The sequence below is a fragment of the Procambarus clarkii genome, chromosome 7 (assembly GCF_040958095.1).
Source record: "Procambarus clarkii isolate CNS0578487 chromosome 7, FALCON_Pclarkii_2.0, whole genome shotgun sequence".
Taxonomy (NCBI): Eukaryota; Metazoa; Arthropoda; class Malacostraca; order Decapoda; family Cambaridae; genus Procambarus; species Procambarus clarkii.
Window position 1 is genome coordinate 8,339,897 of NC_091156.1, and position 17,645 is coordinate 8,357,541.

The window sequence follows — 17,645 nt, forward strand, 5'->3', positions numbered from 1 at the left end:
CGCCCAGGCTGGGGCGCAGTAGGGATCCGTATACCTGGATGGCCACTTTCTGCTCCTGGAAGTAAAGGCTTACGGAGGCACAATTTGTGATAATTATAAAGTTTAAAGATATGTAAAGATGAGGCCCAATACCAGCTGAGAGGACAGCCTCATCTACTGCTTCTTACTGGGCCACAAATTTGAGGGGAACCTTTGACAAGCCGCCGGCTTCCTGGCCCTGTCGAGGCTCCTAGAAAGATATTGGCCCTCAGGCAGCCAATGAAATTAAGTTTGTTGTAATTTTTACAGTCCATCGTTCAACTCGTCACGAAAAGAGCTTTCATTTGAGGCTAATATGAAGACACTACAACGATTTCGAAAAATTGCATGTTCCTAACTAAAAAAAAAATCGGCTGCTATTTTTGAGTTAAACGTCAAAATTTACTGAAATAATCAAATTGACATCACAAATTAATTCCTACCCCCCCCCCTCTTCCCAAACTTGTACTGTGCAACATTATAGACCAAACCAATTAATATATAATTTCCAAAATGGGGGTCATTTTGAATTTGTGGCTGTGATGGAGTGACCCAACACTTTCGCGAGGGGCATAGGCAAAAATTATTATTTACCCATCATACAACACAAATCTACTGAGAACCTTCGCGCTCAACACTCGTGGAAGGACTGAAAATGACCCAGCTAATTAGATAAGGGACTTTAAAAGAATAGCGATGACGTAAAGCGGTTCCAAAAGTTCAGGTTTTAGAGGCTACTCGCATCGTGACTGTGTGGGGTGTTTGAATGACTTCAGTTAATATCATAAGAACAGACTTACTGAACGAATGTGTTACTCGTCTGTTGTTAGATCTTGTGTGTGTGTGACGTAGACTGTTTCTCAGGTCTGAGACGCTTGGGCATGCTTTCTTTCACCTCATGAATCTGTTCCCTTACCAGTAAATAGGTATCTGTGAGTTAGGAAACTGTTGTGGGTCGCATCCTGAGGACAATCAGTAGTTAGCCTGGGAGAATTTCATAAGCCTAAAAATTGGAAACCATGAGGTTAACTGAATACCGTTTGGAATTCAAATTCCTTTGTTTATACTTCCTACATAAATATAACTTTAAACGTCATTGGATAGGCAAATACCTCTACAATAACACCATTTTATTGAACATAGAAAATATTCATAAATAATAAAATATGGTATAATATATTGCATCAGTTATTACAAAACTGTGTGTAGCCTGTTCACTCTACACTTAAATTAGCCAACTATCGCCAGTTTTCAAGAAAAACTGCCAAGTCATGTGATATCTCTAGGCTAAACTCTTAAGACTGTTGGATGGCAGTTTATGAATACTGGAGATACAAACACGTAACGTTGATAACTGTAACCAATATTCTCATGTATAAACACACCAAATGGAAAAGTTGCCATTATTTTAGCCAATTTTTTCACTTTTGTTGAATAATTATGCACAATAATTTTATAAATAAATTTGCGCATCACTATATTTAAAAATTTTATGTAAAAGGCGTTCAGAACATAATAAAAAATTATCCTTTATAAGCAACAGTTCTTTAGGAAATGTATATACAGGTCACTAAGTTGGCAATGATAAGTGTCGTCATTGAAACATATATTCTGCCAAGCAAACAAATGAAGATAGGGTGTATACACTGAGAGGTGTACCTAACTTCTCTGTGTATATGCAGCTTATATTTTAGTGCTGCCTTATGTTCAGGGTTCAAGTATACTTGCTGGTGGTCAGTAAGCTATTATATGGCCTTACTAACTCTAAAGGTTGGTAGGCCTTAATCCCAACACCGAGCAAGCAAGATGTATACCGAAGCCACATTAGTGGAGGTGGTGGTGTGAAGATGGTGGGCCTGGAAGTGATGGGCCTTTAGGTGGGGGGCCTAGAGATGGTGGCGTGAAGGTGGTGGGTCTGGAGGTGGTGAGCATGAAGGGTGTGGGACTGAAGGTGTTGGGCGTGGGCGTTGCCGTGGGGGGTGGAGGTGAAGATGGCTTGTATAGGCGTGGACGTTTATGGCGGGAGCTGACGAGGTGGTGAAGATGGGAGTGGTCTAGTCGGCTCCTCCGGCGTTGGGGTGCGGCTCCTGGCAGCAGACGCCGCCAGTGATGGAGCCATCTGGCACGAAACAGTCCTGGGGAACACACCTTTGTGTTAATTCACGGCGGCCATAATAACATACGAATAAAGGAACTAGAAAAGGCCTATTGGCTCATGTGAGGCAGCTATTTATATCCAACCAGCTCATATCCAACTGAATATTATATTCACCTAATAACTTATTTCTTCTAATGCATATAGCCTTTATTTTATGTTATACAAAGAAAATGAAGTACGAACGACCCAGTAGATCAAAGGTAGAGTTTTACACTTATTGATCCCACACATTTTTGGTAACTGTAAGCATATAACTACATTGTCTGCACACAATGGCTTATGAGTTAACCTATACTAGGCCTATATATGCATAACTGTTCTAAAATTATATAATTTTTTTGAACATTTGGTCATTATGCAATGATGTACAAAACAGAAGGGTAGAAATAGCCTAAGTTACTCTAGCCCTTTGAGATGTATTTTATTGTCTCAACAAACATACTTTAACCTGATGTATAAAACTGTAGTACAGTATAATGAAGTAGTTATAAAGTACAGAATCATTCCTAATGAAGCTACGACTACCTATGTCTACCTAGTCAACATCCGGGATAACCGCTTTGATAACTAACAGGAGCACTTGCATGTGTAGCTGCTCAAGAACTGAAAAAGTTGTTAGAGTTGTTATGGTACAGTGAACTTGTCTTGAAAAGCTAACTGTTTTGCTACAGCCTAGTGAAAATGTCCTGTGGAGCGAACCGTTATGATAGAGAATAGAGTGAGAGTAAAGTTCTGAAGCAAACTTACCAGTAAAGGCACGGTGGGCGAGTCTGGCCACACTGCCAGTACCGGGGTGTTATCCCTCAGAATGAAGCCTGTGTACGGGTTACACTGTGCGGCCGGCACGCAGTACGTCCCAGCGCTGCACGACCCAGACCGCATCGGCATCACCATACCCGGCATCATACCCGGCATCATACCCGGCATCATACCCGGCATGGATGTAGATTGCGGGCTGGAAGGACCCACAGGGTTGATGGGGTTGCTAAAGGGACGTCCCTGTGATCCTGGATGTCCTGCTGAAGGGAAATGGGAAGGTGCGACAGCGCCGGCCTGGCTGATGCTAGAAGGCTGAGGGCTGAGCCCCGAGGGCTGGCCACCAGCCAGGGTGGTCTGAGGTACTGTGGATGAGAACTGGGAAAATGGTACATTCTGAGCCGGTGATCCAGAACTGCTCGGTGGATTTACTCCCAACTGACTGTGGGGGAATGGTTTGAGGGGTTTAGAAATAGTGGGCAAAGAGAAAGAAGAAGGTGGGGGGCTAGGGAGCCGAGCAGCACTTTGGGAGCCGGCAGATGGCGCTGGAGAGTCTGCAGAGGGAACAAGGTACTCGGTTGAGGGTACTGGAGGTCCGGCAGAAGGCACAGAAGAGCCAGAGGAAGGAACTGGCGAGCCGAAAGACGGCACTGATGACCCGAACGACGTCACTGGGGAACCGACGGAGGAGACCGGAGAGCCATCAGAGGGCACGGAGGAGCTGAAGGAGGGCACTATGGAGCTGCCGGAGGATACTTGGGAGCCTCCAGCGAGAGCCGAGGAGCTGCCGGAGTGAACTGAGCTGCCACCAAAGGGCGCTAGGGAACCTCCGGAAGTCACCGAGGATCCACTAGAGTGCACTGAGGAGTCGCTGAACGGCAGTAAAGAGCCTTTTGCAGGCACTGAGGAGCTGCCGGAGTGCACTGAGGAGCTACTGGTGTGCACCGAAGAGCCGCCGAAGGGCACTAGGGCGCCTTTTGAAGGCACTGAGGAGCTGCCGGAATGCACTGAGGAGCCGCCGGAATGCACTGAGGAGCCGCTGAAAGGCAATAAGGAGCCTTTTACAGGAGCTGAGGAACTGCCGGAATGCACTGAGGAACTGCCGGAGTGCACTGAGGAACTGCCGGAGTGCACTGAGGAGCCGCCGGAATGCACTGAGGAGCCGCTGAAAGGCAATAAGGAGCCTCTTACAGGAGCTGAGGAGCTGCCGGAGTGCACCGAGGAGCTACTTGTGTGCACAGAGGAGCCACCGAAGGGCACTAGGGAGCCTCCAGAGGGAACTGGGAAACCGCCTGAGAGCACTTGCGAGCCGCTAGAGGGCACTTGGGAGCCGCTAGAAGGCACTTGGAAGTCGCCAGATGGCACTTGGGAGCTGCCTGAGGACACTTGAGAGCCGCCAGAGGGCACTTGGAAGCCGCCTGAGGGCACTTGGAAGCCGCCAGATGGCACTTGGGAGCTGCCTGAGGGCACTTGGGAGCCGCCTGAGGGCACGCCGCAGCATACCATGTCTCCGCCGCAACTGGTGTACTTGAACTTCACCTGTAAGACAACAAAAGGAATATAAAGAATGGGAATCATCAACAAAAAGAGAGTCTTAAGAGGAACGCCAAGAGACGCGTTCACGGATCAGTTGTTACACGAGTAATACATCACAGATATGTGAACACCGGTAATTGCTTTTTGGAAGAATAACTTGCAATTATTAGTCTTGCAAGAATATTGCATCAAGATTATACATTCCCCACATGTCTCCACCTGACAGACATTGGGCTCCTGCACCTGCCATGGACATGCTATCATTGCCATTATTTATATTTTGTGCTCATTTCCTAAATACTAACACCTATACGTCATTCTACATATCCACGCAACTATCAATAGTGCAAATTATAGCGTTTACCTGTCTGTCAGGTATGCATTCGTACACTGTTGACCGTAATTTAACATAATTTGGCATGACGGCAGAAGGCCTCAAAGGGAAGATTTATAGGGAATAAGCTAACAGCACTGAGGATCCCATGGGTCACGATGGGGTCCTGAAGTCCCACGAAATTCTGGTGCTGGGGAGGTTATTCCGGCTTGCCAGAACCCTATTTGGTGCGTCCACCCAGACATTGCTCTCTGTGTAGTGTTTACTTAAAGTGATGCTGTACAAAAATGTACTGACAGTAAAATTTAGGCTCATCTACTACAGACTCACTCATATAATTATCCCGTTCACATATTCATTACACGTGTAAACTGTACAAGTCCATAGCACAAGAGTTATACAGACATGTCCTTCACACTGTGCCTGTAGCTGCACTCACCTGGAACGGGATCTCCTTGAGCTGCTTGTTGATTTCACCAGTGCCGTCGCTGATAACATAGCCGTCCCGACACAGCTGCCAGTGCACACAGACGAATGTGGGATCACAGATGCCCATGGGTGGGATCACCAGGTTGTGGAGCGTGGGTGACAGTGGTGATGGTTTGGATTTCGCGGGCTGCTGGAATGGGCTAGTCGGCGTGCGGGAGTCTTGCGCCCCTGGAGGAAGCTTAAAGGGAGAGTTGTCTCCCAGCCACCAGTATGGAGCAGAGTCGCCTGCTGGACACCCGGCACCAGAGCAGCCACTACTCCCACTGCTGCCACTGCTGCCACTGCTGCCACTGCTACCACTGACACCGCCACTACCGCTGACGCAGCCGCTTCCGCTGCAGGTTATCTGTGTGTTACCTGCTTGAGGGCAGCCACTAGTACCACACCCGCCACTGCTGCCAGAACTGCTTGAGCTGCCGCAGTTCCCACTACTGCAGCCGTTGTCATTGGAATGAGGTTTGGGGGGCCCGTATGCCGACACCACCGCCACTGTCACGACCGCAAGCACTAATGCACGCATCTGTATAGGAATAAACACACTTGTTAATCATGTTGCACTTAACATGTTTTGACGGGTGTTTGGACACAAAGTTCCCCGTGTGTCATGCTAGCATCTTGACCACTCGCTGGTATACCAATATTAGTGAATCACCCACTCACACAGCCTCATACGACGTCCAGCCATTAATGAGAGCAGGAGCCATTTGAAAGCATATCGATTAATTGTGAACCAGTGGAATATCACGTTGGGATGTGGGTGTACTACTTGTTCTTGTTATAGATTCAGCTACTGGGAACAAAAGTTCCAAGTAGCACGGGCTATGGTGAGCCCGTAGTGGACATAGGTGTACTACTGCTGCTTGTTTAAAGTACATAACAATTCAAACGCTCTTACCACTGGGAGATCAAAAGCTGAACCACACTGTATGGCTGAGATGTCCTACTACAGACACTGGGGAGAGGTACAGGTAAAGGAAAGGTTTAGAAATGTGTGATATAAGGTGATGTATGTGTAAAATCCTAAACTCAATTTTTCACGAGGAGGCTGATGAGTTATAAAAATATTGAAAACCCTTAATATTTCACAATTTGTGTGTGTGTGCATGCTGTGCTGTGCCGCTCTATAAGGGCGGTAATTTTTGGGTACAAAGGGTTTTGTGGACGTGGGTTTTCTGTTTTAGTTTTTTTTAATTGAAGCATTTGGATGGTTTCGAGTAGATCCAAGGTCTTGGACCATCTGTCTCTTCGTGGTGTAATCTTTTTAGCATCGTCTGATGTTCAGTGATTGTGATTTATGGAGCTTCTGGATAGTTTGAACATGTAGTGGGCGGTGTTTTGCAGATGCTCTTGGTGCCTTGCTTTGCAGTGGATGGCACTCATTGCATCACGCGGGACCATCGCCCACTGCGTCACGCAAGGTCAATCACCTGCGTCACACAAGGTCAGTCTCCTACACAGCATAATCACGCAAAGTCACTGATATCCATGTACAAATCAGATTGGGTCCGTCCATTTACAATCAGTGACATTGTAAATGACCTACATCGTAGGTTAAAAGAAAGACTTAAACCACTGAAAACACTTATTGGTATCAATGTTAAATGCTAGATTTTTCTACAAGATGTTTGTAAGATCTCTAGTTGATTATCATGCCTTGCACCTAATGAACTTCCCCGCCTCTGATTTGAACAAATTGGAAAACTGAATGAGACCATCAGGGTAATGATGCCCTGATGTTCTCTTGCAACTTGGTGCCCCAAGTTGCAAGAGAACCATCGACATAAATGAAGAACTGAATCTTCCAACTGAAGCTAGAGAGAATCATGCAAGTCAACACGACCTTTTCGTCTTTGTCATGAGAGACCCGCCATCTCCTGCATTGCTCAGAGACAAATTATTCTGTGCTGTTAACATCCTATTGACTGGTGTCAACGTACCGACTCACTCCTTGTATGATAAATGGCTGAGTAAAATGACCACAATCTCATCAAACTGAACATTCCTTTTAAATGTAATCTACCTGTCTCCGATATTCCTCTATCAGTACCCCACTATTCAAGTACCATACACACCCGTCACCAACAAAGGTAATGAGTATTGCTCTTCTCAAAGTTGTTTCTCTTTAAACAATTGCCTCCTCCTCCAATAATTTTAGACCCCACAACCACTGTGTCTACAACGACGGCTCAGTCCAATCGTCAATAGGACGGAGTGTAGCATGTAGGTTTTACAGAAACAATACTTGCACACTATCAGTGTCAGGTTAAACAACTGGCTGACCTCTACACAAACAGAACTAGCGGCACTGCAACTAGTTACCAATACACTAAAAACCACGGGAGGAGAAATAATATTTTGTGATTCAAAGTCTGCTCTTCAAGCACTTAACAACTTCTCCTGCAAGATCTACAGCAAGAACCTCGTACTAGCAGTTATAAATGAACTGATCGCTGCCCAGAATAAAGGGTTTCGAATCTCCTTTGTATGGATACCATCACACATAAATATAACCCATCATAATTACACATACATTGCAGTCAAATTAGCGTATAACAAAGACGAATTAGGCCTAGGCCTAGATGAATTAGGCCTAGGCATCCCCAACTCTTAACAACACTATATTGTTACAAACACTCGGCTCTAATAGGAGAAATTACTGACCCCCAAGGGGCCTGATAGCACCAGTATAAAGATTTATGAAATGTTTAGATCTGAAACCTATGTTTATGAGCACCACAAAATGTCCACCAGACTGTGCGACACAGTGGTTGCCAGGATCAGGTTGGGTTACCGTTACCTGTGGCAGGTGGCTACAAGTGACAGATCTCCCAATCCTGAACACTCCAGGTGGAAGCTGTAGGCAGGAACTGGGTTTTGACCTCGCACACATTTATGAATGCCCAATTATCAATCCCTTCAGACCTGCCGGCTTCAGGTACCTGGAGCTTTGCAATTATTTCCTTAGCTCTCGTGTTCTTGAAGATATCCTCATAATGCACCTATGATTTGTCAGAGCAGACTACTAATTACATAGTCTGTATGACTAGCCTTCCTGTGTGATGGCGACTCGCAGCAGTCTTAACACACTGTACTTCCTCATAATATAATCCAGGGCAGTTAAATAAATGCACATGTACTTAAATCCGTTACTAAAAAATATAGTCCAAGACTTGAAAGGGACCAAGCGACCCCATCAGGACGACCGCGTAGCCTGTTTCTCCACTCCCACCCCTTCTACCCTCACCCTGCATTAGTTCCCCGCTACCATCACCCCTTCCTTGTGGTCCTTTCCCTCACCTCTTCCCTACTTCTACCTTCTCACCCATCACTACAACCAGCACACCCACCACCACCTACACATCGAACTTTAATCGAGCCACCATTAAGTATTGTCTTACAACAAGGAGGGTAGAAATAGCCTAAGCTACCAATCCTTTTAAGATTTATTTTATTGTCTCAATAAACGTACTTGAACTTGTCCTACAACACCCCACCCACCCGGACCTACCCCACCACCAGGATGTGTTACAAGGGTTGTGGGCTGGAGTGATGTCTCGGGTTGCAGAGAGGTAATTACGTTAAATTGTTGACCAGACCACACACTAGAAGTTGAAGGGACGACGACGTTTCGGTCCGTCCTGGACCATTCTCAAGTCGATTGTGATGAGGACAGGCAATAAATAGGCAAGAGAGAGCTGAGGAGGAAAGAAAGGTGTAGGGGATAGTAGTAATAATGAGAACTGCAGCAGGCCTATTGGCCCATACGAGGCAGCTCCTATTATAACTACCGAAGGAGATGGTAATAGGAAAAAGAAGAGGATAGCAAGGGAGCGTAGGAGAAGACAATGCACAGAAAAAGGGAGAAGAGAGAAAGAAAAGGAAAGAGAAAAAGAAAGATAAAGGGAAGGGGTAAGCTTATGTTAAGTCACGTTTGTTAGAAAGATTAGAGCATTTGAGTATATACTGTGAAAGGGAAGAGTCCACAGCAACAAAGCCAGGACTCAAGTTCATGTTGGGTACATTGTGTATAAGAGCCGATTCTACAAGACGGCGTCTGTGTAGAGTAGAGGCAGGATTTAATTACGTTAAAGGTGCAAATTGAATGTATTTTTATTGCTTTAAGGAAAGACTGATATAATATTCAGGCTGTGACCTGGCAGTCAGGATTTTTATTGTTTGGCAAGTTTATTGCGCACCCCATACTCATCCTGTGAGCGGTAGCGCAAAAAGCATTCAGGTGGTGACGGGTGCCCAGGTGTCCAGAGTGTCCTGTCCACGGGTATAGCTATGGCCTCTTCTTCTGTCTGTCCCAAGTGGTAGGCCTGTGCCTCTTCGTGAGATCCGATCTACACTTTCCTCCAATCTCATGTTCTTTGTATAAGCTACTCTTCCTCCCAGCATCATTATTTTACCCTTTACTCTACCTCTCCTTCCTCCCCCCCTCCCTCACCACCACGTCCTCCATCCTCCGCTGGACCACCACCCTACACCCTACCTCCAGACCCTCACCTTAACCCAAGCACCCACCCAATCCCCAGATCCCCCACCCAAAGACAAGACCTCCGATCCCCCACCCAAAGACAAGACCCCCACCCTACCACCAGACCCCCATCCAACTCACTAATCCCTATCCAACCCCCAGACACCATCTTTCCCCTGGAGACCACCCTAAACCCAGAGAACCCCCTACACCCAGACACCACCCAACACCACTCCTACACCCAGAAACTGTTAAAACTATTTTTTTTTATCTGGGATGAAGCTGGACAAGATACTGTAGCCTAAGATAAAAATACCCAATTGATGGGCATCTCACGAAAGCACCAAATATATCGGCCGTTTATAACACTAGATAAGAAGTCACTAATATACATTCCATCAGTTACCACGTCAGGAGGGGAAATTGATAAAAATCCTTCTTTTAGAAGACATGTAAAAAACGTTACAGGATGTGCTAGGACACTATAGCCTGTCTGCGGATGTCAGCGCATCACCTAGATGCTAAGGGACCTATAACACACCAACTCCCAAATCAGCTCTATAATGGAGTACTCGCCACTAACTTAGGATGTGGTCTTGTCTAAAGTCTTGTCCAATCTTGTCTAAAGATGTTGGACAAAATTGAAGGCAAGGCCACACATCTAGTGAGAAGCAAATGTCTGACCCAATGTCGTACAGCCAGAATTTCCAACATACCGTGAAAGCGGCTCTTGATCTTTATCTTGGGTGACTCCAGGTCTGACACTCATGCCGAGAAGGTAGGGTCCTGACTTGGTAACTCTGCGGGAAAGGTAGGTATAGAGCCCTGGTGTGGTAACAGTGTATGGAATGCAGATACCTCTCCTTATCATAACATGTTTACCTGTCTCAACTGCTCAAGACGCCAGCACCTGGAGGTGTGATTGAGAGCTGGAGAGGGTGGGTGCTGGGCTGACGTAGGACTGATGACGCAATCTTGCGTATAATGCCTTTGGCGACATGTTCATGCGAGCGTGGGTATGATGGGCGTATGTGGGTAGATGTGTGTGTGTGGGTGGTGGTGAGCGAGGGGTATGATGGGCATATGTGGGTAGGTGTGTGTGTGTGTGTGTGTGGGTGGTGGTGAGCGTGGGGTATGATGGGCGTATGTGGGTAGATGTATGTGTGTGTGTGTGTGTGGGTGGGTGGTGGTGGTGAGCGGGAAGTGTTGGTGAACGTGAGTGGGTGGCGTCCGTGGGAGTTGCCTTTGTTGACTGTGTAGTGACATCATTCTCGAGCCTCTTTCCTTAGTCATTGTTGCCGCTCCCAGACCATGAGCTGTCGCGTCTTCATGGCCCCCTCCCACATGGAAGGCTTATACCGGAATCCTCTTGGTTGAAGCCTCGTGTCGGAAACCTCTCGGTTGATGCCTCCTATTGGAAACGTCTACTGTTTCAGTGAATGCTGGAGGCTTCATGCAAGGCGCCTCCGAGCCTCAAGCCTTTCGTTTGAAAACTCGGAATCTTCTGTTGGCAGTCTGCCGCATTAAATCCTCTGCTGGAAGACTTCCAGTTTATACTTCAAACTGGAATCCTCTCACTTAAATCTCTTATTTTGAATTTACATGAAGCTTGGCCCCGAACTTCCCGCCAACTTGGGTTAGCGCCGCCCGTGTTGTTGTGATTTAGCCTCATAGCAATTCCTGAGGGTTCAAGGATACATATTATATAATCATCAGCTCTCCCTTCCCTTCCTCTCATATTTAATCGTGTCTCTCTTTCTCCCTCTCTCCTTCCCTCATTCGCCGCAAATGATGATGATAAATGGAATTCTGAATGAGAAAAAATTTTTACGCTGAGAGTAAAATATTTTTAGGTAATTAAAATATATTAGGAGAGCGTTCGAATACAGGTAAAGAGCAAAAACTAATGTCAGCGACCGTCAAGGAAAAATGAAGTGGAAAAGGAGTGAGCATTGTAACGGAAGATGGTGGTTGGCCTTGATAATGACCTCCAGCCGCCCTAGACGGTCTCTCCGTGTCCGCTTCACAGCTGATGACGCAATATTCCAGGACTCCCGCCTTGCCCAAGTGATTTAAAACCTTGTACAGGAACTTGTATATAGCGGCGTCATTCTTCACTTAGTTTCTATATTTGCTTATCAGGGTTTTTATCCGTTATCAGTGGAGATGGTGGATGCTTTATATTTTGGGGTCGGGGAGGATTTATGCCTTGAGCCAAGTATTGGAGCCGGTGCGTCATTTAATGTCTTGTTTTGCACACAGGACGACCCGCCTCGCGGGGCGGACAGTAAGTGAACTGTGCTCAGTCGTCCCACCCAGTCCAGTCGTAGCAAAAGTTGTTCCCAAGGCTGCTTTATTTTATCAGTGTTGCTGACGTTCCGCAAGTCAGATTAACTGCTATTCCACGTTATAATACTTTACGAAGATGCCAGACAAATCTGTTCCTCATCTCAACTGCGACTGTCTCAGTGATATTCCGTTACAACCCCTCACTGGGGCACCTTGCTCTACAACCCCACACTGGGGTACCTTGCTCTACAACCCCCACACTGGAGCACCTTGCTCTACCCCCACACTGGAGCACCTTGCTCTACAACCCCACACTGGAGCACCTTGCTCTACAACCCCACACTGGGGCACCTTGCTCTACAACCCCACACTGGGGCACCTTGCTCTACAACCCCACACTGGGGCACCTTGCTCTACAACCCCACACTGGGGCACCTTGCTCTACAACCCCACACTGGGGCACCTTGCTCTACAACCCCCACACTGGGGCACCTTGCTCTACAACCCCCACACTGGGGCACCTTGCTCTACAACCCCCACACTGGGGCACCTTGCTCTACAACCCCCACACTGGGGCACCTTGCTCTACAACCCCCACACTGGGGCACCTTGCTCTACAACCCCACACTGGGGCACCTTGCTCTACAACCCCCACACTGGGGCACCTTGCTCTACAACCCCCACACTGGGGCACCTTGCTCTACAACCCCACACTGGGGCACCTTGCTCTACAACCCCACACTGGGGCACCTTGCTCTACAACCCCACACATGAACACCTTGCTCTACAACCCCACACTGGGGCACCTTGCTCTACAACCCCACACTGGGACACCTTGCTCTACAACCCCACACTGGGACACCTTGCTCTACAACCCCACACATGAACACCTTGCTCTACAACCCCACACTGGGGCACCTTGCTCTACAACCCCACACATGAACACCTTGCTCTACAACCCCACACTGGGGCACCTTGCTCTACAACCCCACACTGGGACACCTTGCTCTACAACCCCACACTGGGGCACCTTGCTCTACAACCCCACACATGAACACCTTGCTCTACAACCCCACACTGGGGCACCTTGCTCTACAACCCCACACATGAACACCTTGCTCTACAACCCCACACTGGGGCACCTTGCTCTACAACCCCACACTGGGGCACCTTGCTCTACAACCCCACACTGGGGCACCTTGCTCTACAACCCCACACTGGGGCACCTTGCTCTACAACCCCCACACTGGGGCACCTTGCTCTACAACCCCACACATGAACACCTTGCTCTACAACCCCACACTGGGGCACCTTGCTCTACAACCCCACACTGGGGCACCTTGCTCTACAACCCCCACACTGGGGCACCTTGCTCTACAACCCCCACACTGGGGCACCTTGCTCTACAACCCCACACATGAACACCTTGCTCTACAACCCCACACTGGGGCACCTTGCTCTACAACCCCACACTGGGGCACCTTGCTCTACAACCCCACACTGGGGCACCTTGCTCTACAACCCCCACACTGGGGCACCTTGCTCTACAACCCCACACATGAACACCTTGCTCTACAACCCCACACTGGGGCACCTTGCTCTACAACCCCCACACTGGGGCACCTTGCTCTACAACCCCACACATGAACACCTTGCTCTACAACCCCACACTGGGGCACCTTGCTCTACAACCCCACACTGGGGCACCTTGCTCTACAACCCCCACACTGGGGCACCTTGCTCTACAACCCCACACATGAACACCTTGCTCTACAACCCTACACTGCGGCACCTTGCTCTACAACCCCACACTGGGGCACCTTGCTCTACAACCCTACACTGCGGCACCTTGCTCTACAACCCCACACTGGGGCACCTTGCTCTACAACCCTACACTGCGGCACCTTGCTCTACAACCCCACACTGGGGCACCTTGCTCTCTTAACACTCACTAAGTTATAATTCTTCGTATTTTGATATTTACGTTTCAGTTGTCAGGTATGGATAAATGTCAGTCCTCGTCTGAAAACCTCTCGTTAGTTATCGCTTGAATACCTTCATTTGCCAATAATCCTCCCTCCTTGCCCTTGTATTGAACCTATGACCTTCCCCAAGACTCTACTGCACCCTCTCTCCCTTACCTCTTCCCTGAATATATCCCAACATCTTAGTTAACAGTTCTCCTCTTTGAATGTTTAAAGTCGTCCACATCCATTCTTGCTGTCTATAAGATTTACATAAAAGTAGAGTGCCTTGTCATCCAAAGCCTTCACCTGCCTTAAATCACACTCCTTCCGAGGAACTCTTCCCTCACCCTCAGGCCTGGTGTTAGTCTTCTAATTCTTATATTATCTTTCACCTTCCCTCTGCCCTGGCAGTCCCAACACGGCCGTGGTCACCAGGAAGGCCGTCCTCTCCACCGTTCACAACACCACAAAATATTATGTACTAAATTTCCCAAACTTAACATGACCGAGGATCCACTAATAAAAAACGGAAAATCACGCTAATTTTGCCAGCTATGATAATTTTTAATGCATCTTATTTTGACGGTGGGGATTTTTACGTCAAAATACGAAGTTATGCGAGAAGACAGGTTGTCCGGACCTAGGAGGATGCAGGGATACAGAGGATACAGGGATACAGGGTCTACAATAAGTGTTGTTGGCCTCCACAACACGCCTCCCGCAACACAAGGAACCAGCCACCTGTTCCTGCCAATTAATCTTTCTTAAATATATGCCCTAATATCTAGCACGCTCTTTGAATTCACCAATGGCACCAAAATTGCCCAAGGAACTCTCCAATTATAGCTATATCATTCACAAAAGTTTTTAATTTTAAACTTCGTGATGGGAGCTCCAGCCTCGAGGCAAATCAAACAACCATTCCCCCATAAGGCAAAATGCAATTATTTCAATATTGCACATCAGGATATCTGTGGTGATGGTGCAGTTGTTCTGAAATGATGAGATCTTTGAAAGTCTTAGTATTTATGCATTGTCAGACTTGGGGTCACTCGACCCCCCAACGATACTAACATATAGGTACGACGACATCATATATCTTTTGTTTCAAGGTACTGATAATGCATTAACAATATTTTCAAAGATCATGCCAATTCGACACACAAACAGACAAGCAATAGGTATATCTGGACCAGCAGCACTAAAATATTCCGATGCAGCCGGACTACACTCAACCATCCACACGACCAGACAGAACTAAACGTCTACACTACCTACTGCCCGAGCTGAACAAGGAGAATAGAGGCCAGGATTACACGGTCCTCTCACCAGGATGAGCCGCTCCTCATGCCTGCATGCCATACACACACTCTTGTCTGTCAGTTTACATTCACCGTCATTCTGCCTCCGAAGATGTTAAAGTGCTTTAGCAAAGCGCGTCTTTTAACGACACTGATAAGTCTCATTAAAAGTGAATAACAAATCTAGAGACGATTCGTGATTAGAATCATTAATCTAACCCTTATCGTCATTTTCACTAACATACTGTATACGTCGTATGTACCGTACGACATAGTACTCTGTACGTCGGGAGTCCTGATCGGGTCTCAACGTTTCGAACCTCGTGAGGTTCGAAACGTGCAAATTGTATAAATAAGTGTAATACATTCTATAGCAATTCACTTTTTTCGTCACCTTGAAATTACGAAAATGAGTTTTGGAGAACTCCTCTTTCAGCTAAGCCTTGATGCTAAGAAAATAGTTAGAGGGATAGAAGCCCTAAATCAGAAGATAGTAAATACTGAATATGCGGTCATATTCAGTGAGACATGTTTAAAAGAAAACCTGCTGCCAGTATACACCAATAATATATATATATATATATATATATATATATATATATATATATATATATATATATATATATATATATATATATATATATATATATATATATGCACAACTTGCCTAAACACGCAAGAGAGATTATACAATCTTAGAACACTTTCCCACCAGGAGATTCGAATCCTAGCCAGCACAGAAGCCTTACAGCAACTCGCATAACTGGTAAGCCTTTAACCCACTGCACCACAGCTCAGACACTTATACTCATATATTATATACTAAACTCATACTCATATAAATACATACTCATATGTACTAAACTCATACTACTTATACTCAGACACTTATACTTATAGCTCAGACACGTCTGAGCTGTGGTGCAGTGGGTTAAAGGCGTACCAGTTATGCCAGTTGCTGTAAGGCTTCTGTGCTGGCTAGGGTTCGAATCTCCTGGTGGGAAAGTGTTCTAAGATTTTGTGTATATATATATATATATATATATATATATATATATATATATATATATATATATATATATAATATTCTTGTCAGTCCTGCAGCTAGCCGCCGAAGATTGCTATTTTTATCCGTTGAAATCTCCGGAAGAGGTTATCACTCCATTCGCATAGACCACCTGATTTCAGACCTTCAGGTGTTCGTATAGACCCAATTCCATTTTCAGTGTACATCAGATAGAATAATGGAACTATTTCATATGTTTGATCCTAAAGAGATATTGTCGATATCATTGTGGACAGGTAGGCACAAGGCGTGTTTTAATATTATTGAAAAGGAAAATTTTCATAGGGTTATAAAATTTCAGTGTCGTTCCACTGCCACTGGGTTTGGCTGTGCGTATGTGCGTCGTTCTATAGGTTTCGACAATTCGTACGTCCGTCATTCGGTTGTTCGGGCATGCGTATTTGCAACGTTGTACGGGGTTTGGTCATGTACATGTGCGTCGTTGTATGAGGTTCGGCCATGCGTATGTGCGTGGTTCTTCAGGGTTCTACAAGGCGTATATACATTATTCAACGAGGTTCGGCTAAGCGTACTTACATAGTTCAGCCACGCTCATTCATTCAACCTTGTCAAGCATGAGACGCGTGTCGTCCTCTATACTACAGAAATAAGCCAGTATCTTGTTATCTTGAAATTCGAATTAATGAATTTTTAGGCATTTATATATGTCTTAAATGCACAAATGAATATGTGATGGCTCACAGGGTCTAATAGCAGATTTGTGTTTAAAAAGTAATGCAATAGGTGTTAATATATGCTCAGATCAAAGTCAGGTGCCACTGTGATTAAAATCTCACACCCTGTATATTGTTTAAGTATTTTTAACTTTTCGAATTCACTAGTTACCTCCAGGCTCGTGTCAATCTGTCAAGACAACAAATCCGACAAGAAAATCGTGTGCATAACAAATATTATGAGTGTGTGTCAATACTCACTGTGTCTGAGGAGCCGACGTTACCGCCCGCCAGCACACACTGCACAACAACTGCTCCGGCCACGCCCGGCGCCGCCTTATATCACCTCCTCCTCCCCCTCATCCTCCTGTTACTACCTACCTCATATATGACCGTTTTTTACACCGTTGACTATTATCTGAGGAATCTTCGTTCAGTCAGGCTTTTTCATATATCGTAAATCATAATAGAGTTTCCTTATAGTATTTTCTTTAATATTTGAGGTGAAACTGAGGATTTGGAGGTAGTACAATGAATCAGTGGATAGGGGCCTCACAACTGAGTGGACAGCGCTGGG

The 17,645-nt window shown here is 46.2% G+C and overlaps 1 protein-coding gene across 1 annotated transcript; it reads right to left on the minus strand.

Moving 5' to 3' along the window:
* Positions 1-1,133: 1,133 nt before the first annotated feature.
* Positions 1,134-17,423, minus strand: LOC123748773 (uncharacterized). The gene is made up of 4 exons (XM_045730953.2): positions 17,330-17,423; positions 5,242-5,811; positions 2,924-4,471; positions 1,134-2,153 (listed from the first exon to the last, which is right to left on the minus strand). The coding sequence occupies exons 2-4, from the start codon at positions 5,809-5,811 to the stop codon at positions 2,073-2,075; spliced, it is 2,199 nt and encodes a 732-aa protein (XP_045586909.2). The 5' UTR covers positions 17,330-17,423; the 3' UTR covers positions 1,134-2,072.
* Between the last annotated feature and the right edge of the window lie 222 nt (positions 17,424-17,645).